We start from the raw sequence: 11,622 nt of genomic DNA, 5'->3' as shown, positions 1-11,622 counted from the left end.
TCTGGTGTGACAGTTTCTTATTGTTTTGTGGTCAAAGAGTGATCAAATACATGTATGTAATTTAGAAAGAAGATTCAAAGAGGAGTGACAAAGATACTGTTATTGGTGACACCTGTGATGGATAAAATTGATTTCAGGTATGGCTTTCCATCATACATATCATGAAATATAAATAAATAAATAAATAAATAAATAGAGATAATAGTAGGTCTGTTGTTTATCAGCAGATAATATTACAAAAGAGCAAAAATTATTGTTTGTATTCTAAGAATTTTTTTTACGGGAACACTTTGTAATGTAGATCAAATTTAATTCACTATGCTGAAAAATTGGTGTAATGTACAATCTTGGATGATTTGGTGCTTACAAACCAGTGACCTAGATGGTACTAAATATGTTGTCATTGTGCTTTGGCAAATAGCCTACACAGATATTATCACGAGTTTGCATTTATACCTCTTTTCATTTTAAAATTTTGTAATAAAATATTATTTTAACACATATCATTATAGACTTGATAGAATAAATAGAACTTTGGTTTTTGAAAATTATCTGTAAATGTGAATAAAATAAAATTTTATACCAGAAACATTATTCAGAATTATATATGGTGTTTAAAATGGTTGATATTGTTTCTATAGACCTATACATGTACCGTACAAATATAGCATAAAAGAATAACAACCTTGGTACCAAATGTTATCAAATTTATGTTCCTTGTGAAATCATTTCATTTGTCACTCGCTAAAGCTTGTGACAAGTGAAAATCATTTCTCTCAGGACATAAAAATTAAATGATGAATGATATCTTATTTTATACCAAATTTAAAATACATAGATTTATTGTGGCATTGAATGTCAGTAATATTAAACGTTGGTAACATGGTTAATTTCTTGAAGCTATTGATGAGCTTTAGTCACTCTTTGCTAGTAGTGTGACTTCTTTATTTCTCAGTATTGACCAAATTTTGCTTTACATGTACACTGAATTAGAAATTGATACATGTACATATATAAACTGAAACACTGAAAATATAACATTGAACAACCTGTATTAAGTAAGGTAACAATCACCTAGAACATACATGTATTAACCAGGGTTTTAAAGTTTGTTTTTTGTTTAACGATACCCCAAGAGCAAATTGATTAATTAACCATTGGCTATTGGATGTCAAACATTTGGTCATGCTGACACGTACTCCTCAGAGGAAACCCAATACATTTTTCATAATGCAGCTTGGGATCTTTTATAGGCACATATGTTGACCATTTGTGGTGCACTGTTTGGAAGGAGAAAAAACCCAATCAGTTGAATGGATCCACTGAGGTGATTCGATCCTGCAATGCAAACACCTCAAGCGAGCACTTAACCGACTGAGCTGAATCCCAGGCCCCCGCCCCCCCCCCCCCCCCCCCGGCTTCAATTTATGAACATAATATTTGTTAATCTTGATCACATCACATTACACGTGGAATTAGATCCAAACAATGAAGGTTTGGAGTCGCTAAGCATACAACGTTTGTGTATTTTGTACACATTTTCAAGGCAGAATATGCTAAATAAAACTTTTTTTTTTTTTTAATGTATTACCCTCCCATTTCCTGACCAATCCCCCAACAATAACTTAAAAAAAACTTTAATTTTTAAAAAATAATATGGTTTTACCTATATATAACTATTATACGGCTGCAATGTGTCCATATCATGCAGACTTTGTGGCAAATCTGACTGGTGCCACTGATGGGGCAGTGTATAAAAGTATGTGTATAAACTAAGCAACAAAAGAAATATAAATGCAAAATTGTAATGAATTATATATTGAAAGTGACATACTTGACAGCTATGGTGGCAGTACTCATGACTGGTGCCATTGGTAGGGCAGGATATGCACAACTTTTGCGGACACCTGGTATCATCACTGTTATGAGTTCATGTCATCACCACTGAACTTATTGCAATGAGCTCTGTCCTTTGTGGCAAATCTGAAGTCTGCCTACTATAACTTCCTGAAACATTTACTTTAAGTATACAAAAAAATGAGAACATATAAGAGATACGAAACTGCATATGAAAATTAAAGCACAATCTTGAATCGTTTTCTACTAGTCCGGTATTGGATGTCAAGCATTGGTAATTCAGATCAGTATTCTTCAGTGGAAACCTGCTTCATTTTCTGTTAGCAGCAAGCAATCTTCCCACAGACAGAACGGCAGATAGATGTGTACAGTGTCTGTGATAGCCCAGTACTGGGTGAGATGGGGGAGAAATGAGTCTGGGGACGGATCTAGCGAGAGGTTCAATCCTACAAGCCAATAACCTGACGCAAGTGCTCCACTCACTCAGCTAGATTGTACTCCCTTGTGACATCTTAGAAATAGCCCATGTCCTAGCAATAGGTTGGGTCTAACTTTAGACCAAACTTGTAACTATTAACGTAGCGGTAGGTCTGATAACCAATAGGGGTGGGATGTAGCCCAGTAGTAAAGCATTCGTTTGATGCACGATCCGTTTAGGATCGATCCCTGTTAGTGGGCTATTTTTTCGTCTAGCCAATACACCATGACTGGTGTATCAAAGGCTGTGGTATGTGCTATCCTGTCTGTGGGATGGTGCATATAAAAGATCCCTTGCTACTAATGTAAAAATATAGTGGGTTTTCTCTCTAAAACTATAGGTAAAAATTAATAAATGTTTGACATGCAATAGCCATTGATTATTAACTTTCCATTAGCCTTAAGGCTGGTACATGTAGGTGCTGGGTTTCCATTCAGTATTGACCGGCCTCGGTGGCGTCATGACAGGCCATCGGTCTACAGGCTGGTAGGTACTGGGTTCGGATCCCAGTCGAGGCATGGGATTTTTAATCCAGATAGCGACTCCAAACCCTGAGTGAGTGCTCCGCAAGGCTCAATGGGTAGGTGTAACTGGTTCAACAAAGGCCATGGTTTGTGCTATCCTGCCTGTGGGAAGCGCAAATAAAAGATTCCTTGCTGCTAATCGGAAGAGTAGCCCATGTAGTGGCGACAGCGGGTTTCCTCTCAAAATCTGTGTGGTCCTTAACCATATGTCTGATGCCATATAACCAACCGTAAGTCAAATGTGTTGAGTGTGTCGTTAAATAAAACATTTCTTTCTTTCATTCTTTCCATTCAGTATTGGTTTCTAACCCAGAGTGAGTTTTTATGATTCAACATTTGTTAGTCCATTGTTCTGGATGGACAGTCCGGCTAGCTGCAGTGGTTGGCCAAGATTATATGCTTAATCCGTAAGTGGATATACATGTAAGCATGGGGGAAAATGTAAAAAAAAGTCCTTTTCTTTATTAAACAGGCCTAACATGAATGAATTGTGGATGCAGTTGAAGACACTGCACCAGAACTTGATGTCTGGAAACCACTGTGTAAGCACAAGTACATTAGCAAGGCTTGCAGATGTAATAAAACAAACACTGACATTGGATGATGGACCATGTAGTAACATCCCTGAATTGTGTACACACTGTCACAAGCTTCTGATGCTGACCAATGTGACGATGATGTTTGATAATGATGCTATCAGAGAGAATAAACACTCCTCTCTTCAGTGTGACCTGATGGGTTCTCCAAGTACAGACAAAGATTGGACTATCAAACATCAAGACCAGGGAAGAGATGAGTCTTCTGGAGCTCAAAAACAAACACTGGATGTAGCTGCTAATCAGAGCACAGACAGAGATTGGACTCCCAAGCACCAAGACGAGGGAGAAGATCCGTCAGCTGGATCTCCAGGACAAGGAGCAGATGGACCTAAAGCTGCTGATCATCTCAGCTGGAGAAAGTATCTGATAAACTCTGTTGGAATAGAAAATCTGATCTGTTCATTGGTGAGTCAAGCAGGGTTAAAAAGACTGGCCCGAGTTTATTGCTGCATTGTAAGATAGACTCCTATATGTAAAAAATAATGAACACACTCTGCTCTCAGAAAAAGTATGTGTATAAACTAAGCAACAAAAGAAATATAAATGCAAAATTGTAATGAATTATATGATGAAAGTGACATACTTGACAACTATGGTGGCAGTACTCATCACTGGTGCCACTGGTGGGGCAGGATATGCACAACTTTTGCGAACACCTGGTATCATCACTGTTATGAGTGCATGTCATCACCACTGTACTTATTGCAATGAGCTCTGTCCAGTGCTGATTTTGATTTAGTAAACTAGTGTAAGAGTGGTATGCAGTCCTCTTTGTGACAATGCGAGAAGGATGAAATCTCAAGTAAAGGATCTCCTCGGGAGTGTCTATAAATAGAGTCATAGAATCAATCACTATTCTGCCAAATTGAGTAGCCCATAAAGTGGCGACAGCGGGTTTCCTCTCTCAATATCTGTGTGGTCCTTAACCATATGTCTGAAGCCATATAACCGTAAATAAATAAAATGTGTTGAGTGCGTCGTTAAATAAAACATTTCCTTTCCTTTCCTTCCTGTATTGTGCAGAAATACAGTCCTGATCACATATTACAGTTTTGTCATTCAGATAAGTTGTGATGTGATATAAACATAAGTCAGGGAAATGTTGCAATTGTCTGATTTCAAGCTAACAGACATTTAAAAGAAGAGTTTTCTGTTTTAATGAATATGTTTATGATAATTTACACTATGAAGATTACATGTATGTACAGAGTATAATTCTGTAAACTCATATCTTAGTTTGTCTCAGTATATATCAGAACCATTTTAACTATATGAATATTGTTTCCTTTAGTGTTTTTTATGGAGTGTATGACATTGTGTAGCTCTAACATTATGTTGTATTTTTTCAGCTGTGTCTGTTAAAAAGCAGTGACAAGTTCATACGGTATGGAGCAGCCAAGGCAATACTGTCTGGTTTCAAAGCCGACTCATTTCACGTGAGTATCATAATAACAGACATGTTGTTTTTCAATTACATGGTGTAGATGTAGTCATCTTATCCCATCTAAATCATTATGTACACAGAGAAAACTACATTATCATTGGCTACTAGATACCATTTATCTTACAAGTTCATACGAAAAATGTTTGATACCATTTAAAGCAATGAGTTGTAAAATAAATGGCATCTAATGGAGAGTGTGCCATGCAGTACTATTCTATTTCTTACATATCCTTAGAAGCCATGTTTAAATTAAATTTAAACGTCTTTTCCAACTATAGGTCAATAGATAGAAAATCTGCTGCTACTGCATGACATTGTATAGACTACCACCAAAAAGCAGACAAAGGGACCCGTCCTCAAAATATTTTCAACTGCCTCTTTTTTTTTCTCTCCGACCGTTTTACAAAAATTCCATTGTGTTGCCCTTTGTTTCATGTGCCTTATTCTCCTTTGAATCCCGAAAATATTTCCTGAATCTACCCCTGACAAGGATTTTGTTTATAGTCATGGGGCACTGGTTGAAATGACAAAACGCCTGCATCCATTTCAGGCAACACACAACCATTTGTCGTGTCGTTACTTGCTGTAGCAGATTAATAGTTCGTTTTAGGAAATAGTTCCTCATTAAAAAAAATACTACATAATTCTAATATGTCTTTTGAAATCTTTCTTTGATGATTACAAGTAGGTTGACCTCTGTAGTGTTTAAATAACCCACTGGTTTGAAGTTACTTGTTATAATGTAGTACTAACTGACAACAACTGTGCAGGTGGCATGGTGCCACTTGTATAACTGCAACACGGGGCGGTACTCGGACATGAGGGTGACTGACTGAAATTTGTTGTCGTCGACCTATGTTGATTTTTTACACAGTAGTTGTCAATTGAGAGACTCGCTAAAATTAGTAGTCACATGACCCTCTCAGTAGTGTACATGTACATCCAATAGCCGATGATTAATTAATCAATGTGCTCCAGTGGTGTCCTTAAACAAAACTTCTTCTCTCGAGGTGTTGTGTTTTTCACAAAATATAGTCTGACATAGAAATTATATTGAACTGCATGGAGTAATAAATGGTGGTGTGGAACCTTAAGGGCAATCTGTTATGTGCCTATCTGACCTCAGGTAAACTCTACCACTGAGTTACATTCTGCCCATTTCAGGATGTACCTGTATCATTTATATTGTATATTTTTCAGGGTCATGAAGAAAAATTACTTGCATCCATCCTGAGGGATTTAACATCTGACAACTCACCCCAGCCCATTGCAAGTCTTGATGTTCTCAAATGTCTGATGTCACGCAAATCAGGTCGTCATGTAAACCAGCTTACAGCAGCTAGTTTAAAGGCTTACTTCAACCAGTTGTGTAGTGTCTTCTGGGAAAAGGGAATCAGAAGGTTATCTTCTGGCGTTAAACTGGATACCGATTCTGAAGCCATATTGAAGACTGATTCAGGAGTCAAACTAAATACTGATTCTGAAGTCAAATTGAACACTGATTCTGAAGTAGAACTGAATCCTGATTCAGAAGTGATACTGAATACCAGAAGTCCTAGTTCTGGAGTCAGATTAGCCTTCTTGTGTGTTCTACAGAAAATAATCAAATATCTAAATAACCAGGATGAATCTGTCAAACAGACTGAGCTTAACATCATCTTGCCATTTGTTTCTAACAGTCTTGTCGCTTTTCTTTTTGATCAAAAATATTTTGGTACGGAAACTCCTAGCAAAAACCTTAGTGATCTCCCTTTACTTCAGAGATCTAGCAAAAGTACATCTGAAGTGGACAAAAGCTGCAGTGATGGTTTCAGTTACAGCACTGAAAGCCAATCTATGTCAAAATCTGATGCAGTGATAACTATATATTCAAGACTTGTATACAAAAAAAGTTTAGATATTTTCAATACTATTTTGTGTTATGGTCATGACCTATCTAAAAAAAAGTGTCTCACAGAGATTCATCACATCTACGTGACCCTGAGTGTAAAGGTTTTGTCGGTGGTTTCTGAAAGAGGTCTCAGCCGTGTTCCTTATACATCACAGTTTGTTGGTTTTGGAGGAACACAATTTGAGAGTGAAGATTTAGCTGGTGATTACATGCAGCATGGGGACTCCGCCTTGCTTAGAAAACTGTTCCTGCTTCTGTTCAAAATGTGTGCAGTTTCCAGGAAGTCAAGGCAGGAAGGTAACCAAAATTCAACATTGTTACGTAAATGAGGGTAGGGGTGGAAGGATTTGGTCTTAAAATATTTAAAGAGAATTTTTTTTCTTTATCCTCAGAAATAGTCTTTGAGTTGGAAGATGCTTAATTCCCGAGCCACCTATTACATTTTACGTGCTCATTTTAATATGTATTTTTCTTTTACATACACATCACTTTTGAACTTTGTATACATTTGATACTGGTCTTTTGGGCAGCTGTTAGGGCACCTACACAATGTTTGTTTGAACAGCGTTGGGTAAAACATTACTGAATGAAAGAAAGTAGAAATGCTATTTAATCTATCAATAGGATCAGTCTGGGTGGGTTTTTTAGCATACATTTATTTATGGCAAATTTATTTCTGTTGTCCATTTTCCTCCGACATCTTTAATACAATTTTAGACCAGAATCTTCAGTACACGTAACTCTATATAATTGAGAAATCTGATAAAATAATAAGATATTTTAAAACTTAGCCATGTCCGACACTTGTCATATTTCTAACAACTAATTGTCATTGATTAAACATTGCTGGATTAACAAGAAGGAAAATACAATAAAACATTCCTATATTCTTGTCCTAACCATCAATATATATATATTAATTGAGTGATTTAATTAACTTTCTTATAGAACTGAAAGGAAGCATGTGCCTACAAATGGTGACAGCCAACATGCATGTAATCAATAAGTTCGTCTTGGATCACCTGTCAGTGAACTGTGGTGACACCAGTAACATGAGCTGGCTGCCGGTGGTCTTCTGTGATCAAGACGATGCCTGGATTGAGACTCTACTCTGTCTACTTGATATTTACCTGTCTCTTCCAAGGTAGTGTAAACATTTGTTCACATCAGTGTTTGTTTTTGCCCTGTATAGTTACACTTGTTCATGCTCTATGTAGTTACACTTGCTCTTGCCCTATGTAGTTACACTTGATCATGCCCTATGTAGTTACACTTGTCCATGCCCTATATAGTTACACTTGATCATGCCCTATGTAGTTACACTTGCTCATGCCCTATGTAGTTACACTTGATCATGCCCTATATTGTTACACTTGTCCATGCTCTATGTAGTTACACTTGATCATGTCCTATATAGTTACACTTGTCCATGCCCTACGTAGTTACACTTGATCATGCCCTATATAGTTACACTTGTCCATGCCCTATATAGTTACACTTGTCCATGCCCTATGTAATTACACTTGATCATGCCCTATGTAATTACACTTGATCATGCGCTATGTAGTTACACTTGTCTATGCCCTATGTAGTTACACTTGTCCATGCCTTATGTAGTTACACTTGTCCATGCCCTATGTAGTAACGAAAAACTTGATCATTCCCTATGTAGTTAGTAAACTTGATCATGCCCGATGTAGTTAGTAAACTTGATTCTGTCCTATGTAGTTAGTAAACTTGATCATGCCCTATGTAGTTACTAAACTTGATCATTCCCTATGTAGTTAGTAAACTTGATCATGCCCTATGTAGTTACTAAACTTGATTCTGCCCTATGTAGTTAGTAAACTTGATAATTCCCTTTGTAGTTACTAAACTTGATCATTCCCTATGTAGTTACACTTGATCATGCCCTATGTAGTTACTAAACTTGATCATTCCCTATGTAGTTACACTTGATCATTCCCTATGTAGTTAGTAAACTTGATCATTCCCTATGTAGTTAGTAAACTTGATAATTCCCTATGTAGTTAGTAAACGTCATCATTCCCTATGTAGTTAGTAAACGTCATCATTCCCTATGTAGTTAGTAAACTTGATCATTCCCTATGTAGTTAGTAAACTTGATTCTGTCCTATGTAGTTAGTAAACTTGATAATTCCCTATGTAGTTACTAAACTTGATCATGGCATATGTAGTTACTAAACTTGATCATGCCCTATGTAGTTACTAAACTTCATCATGTCCTATGTAGTTAGTAAACTTGATCCTGCCCTATGTAGTTAGTAAACTTGATTCTGTCCTATGTAGTTAGTAAACTTGATAATTCCCTATGTAATTAGTAAACTTGATCATTCCCTATGTAGTTACTAAACTTGATTCTGCCCTATGTAGTTAGTAAACTTGATCATGCCCTATGTAGTTAAGTTTAGTAAACTTGATCATGCCATATGTAGTTACTAAACTTGATCATGCCCTATGTGGTTACTAAACTTGATTCTGCCCTATGTAGTTACACTTGTTGTATTCTGTGTCTGGGATGTAGTTCAGTGGTAGAGTGCTCACTAGAGGTGCGATGAGTCACAGTACCAATCAGCTTGAACAAACGTTTTCCCCTGTCCCAGTGGTATAGTAATGGTCGATGGTATAGATTGTCCTGTATATGGGAAAGTGCATCTAAAAGATCCCTCGTTGTTTTTTGGAAAGAGTCGCCTATGTAGTGGCATTACTTGATTAGGTTCCTTCCAGTGTCTTGGCCTCTAAAAATTGAAAATTGGCATAAACCATTTATGGGTTATGCAAAAACAAATTCAACTAACCCGTTTTCTTTTTGTGTAACCTGCCATGACCATGTAAATGATGTCCTAAGTTTGATGAACAAACGAAAATTGGATTTAATGCAAAACTTGACTTGCATGAGCAATGAACAAATGAAATTATTTACAATGCTTTTACTTGTATTTAAGAAAAACAGGCTTCGTAAATTTGGCCCATAATGTTTAAACCAAGAAATAAACACTGCTTTCAATTCCATTAAGTCATTAAATCAGTGAGAATAGTGATTAAAGATGTTTTCTATTTTTCAGAAATGGTGATGCAGATATCGCCTTGGTAACCACTCTCAATCCACACAAACTGTTTTTGCAATTTCTTGACTCAACAACCAATGATCATACAGTATTAGTTGACCTCTTGACCTCTCCCGAGACCTGCTTCCTCCTGTATCTGATAAGGTATCTCAAGTGTGTTTTAACAGAGTGGGACATGTTTGTTAGAGTCTGTCACAGGACATACTGCAATCTTAAACACCGTAACAAACAGTGTCATGAAAGATTAACACAGCAAAACTACTGCACTTCTAAACATGAGAGTCAAGAACATCCAGTAACAGTGACCCTTGATTGTCGCTGTATTTCTGAACACCAGAGCCATGAAGTACCACAAATAGAAAGGCTTGCTCATGACAGTTCCTATATTCCTGATCAGAGCAAAGAGTCACCTAAACAAGACGATCCCTATAGTCCTGATCATCAGAGCAATGAACTACAGGAAAGGCTGACTCATGACAGTCCCTATATTTCTGTTCAGAGCAATGAGCTACCTGAAAAACTGATGCAGAACAATTTCTGTAATCCTGATCATCAAAGCAATGAGCTACTTGAAAGACTGACTCCAGCAAATAAGAAAGAAAACATCTTGTTACGTCATGATAGTTCCGGATCTGATGATGATGACACACTCTTGACAACAATTCCATCAGAACAAGTAAAAGGGAGGCCCTTGAAGAGGAAAGCTAATGAGTCTTCTCCAAACAATTCTGAAGACCAAATTAAATCTTCTGAGGAGTTCTTGAGGACCATAGATGGGCAGACGGGGACCAGTAGAAATGTTGATCAAACCATAGCTTCAAATGTAGATGTGAAAAGTCCAGGCTTTAAAAACACATCTCAATGTTGGAAGAAAAAATATAAAATGATAAAATCTTTGCCAGTGACATCTCCTGATGGATTAAGTTCACTGGCATTGTCTTACAGTGAGAAAAATGATGATAGTGATGAAGAAGATGATGAACTTGAACAAAAATCTACAGATGGCCCTCAAAAGCAAATATGTTGTATAAAGATCAAGCATAAAGATACAGATAGCAAATCTTTTGTCCTTGTGGCTTATGATGATGATGATGATAATAATGATGAAGTGCAGACTGAGGACTCTTTTGAAGCAGATAGTGATGACCAAAGTAATGGGCTTAATTCTAAAATGGAACATGACAGTAAATGTCACTGGTCTTGTGTCGATCAGGTTTTGGCTACCTTCATCAGAATGAGAATGAAAATCACAAAACTGTATCATCACGATCTCTTTCCTTACAAGCCTCGACCACTTCTGACAGTTCTGCAGCAATGTGAGGACAGATACGAACTCATGTCACATGACACCCAATAAACATTTTTATATAAACTCAGGTCATAAGGCAGTATTACTATGGCATGAGTTCATACAAAATGTTTTATATGAACTTGGGTCACACCACAGCTAATAGAGACAGACAGATGTTAATTTGTGTTTGGTACATTATAAATTTCATTTGGAATATTTGGCTAAAATAAAACAACTGATGACCATCTAAGGAACAGGTCTTGAACGATGAAATACAAGGCAATCAAAACAGTCGAATTGAATAATTTTTATAATCTTGGGCCAAATTTACGAAGCCTGTTTTTCCTAAACAGGTGTCTAAGCATTGTAAATGTACGTAGTTACACGTGTGTAAGCCATAAACAGATTTCATAAATTCAGTCCCCTTTCTTGACCATTGCCCATTTTTC

At 36.8% G+C, this 11,622-nt stretch overlaps 1 protein-coding gene across 1 annotated transcript; it reads left to right on the top strand.

The window, feature by feature from the left end:
• Nucleotides 1-4: 4 nt before the first annotated feature.
• Nucleotides 5-11,418, top strand: LOC121382733. Its single transcript, XM_041512294.1, has 6 exons — nt 5-137; nt 3,332-3,863; nt 4,808-4,894; nt 6,103-7,090; nt 7,742-7,937; nt 9,880-11,418. Exons 1-6 carry the CDS (start codon nt 118-120, stop codon nt 11,237-11,239), a joined length of 3,183 nt encoding a protein of 1,060 aa, XP_041368228.1. The 5' UTR covers nt 5-117; the 3' UTR covers nt 11,240-11,418.
• Nucleotides 11,419-11,622: the final 204 nt, after the last annotated feature.

The sequence above is a fragment of the Gigantopelta aegis genome, chromosome 2 (genome assembly GCF_016097555.1).
Source record: "Gigantopelta aegis isolate Gae_Host chromosome 2, Gae_host_genome, whole genome shotgun sequence".
Lineage (NCBI taxonomy): Eukaryota > Metazoa > Mollusca > Gastropoda > Neomphalida > Peltospiridae > Gigantopelta > Gigantopelta aegis.
This window is presented reverse-complemented; position numbering and strand designations above follow the sequence as displayed.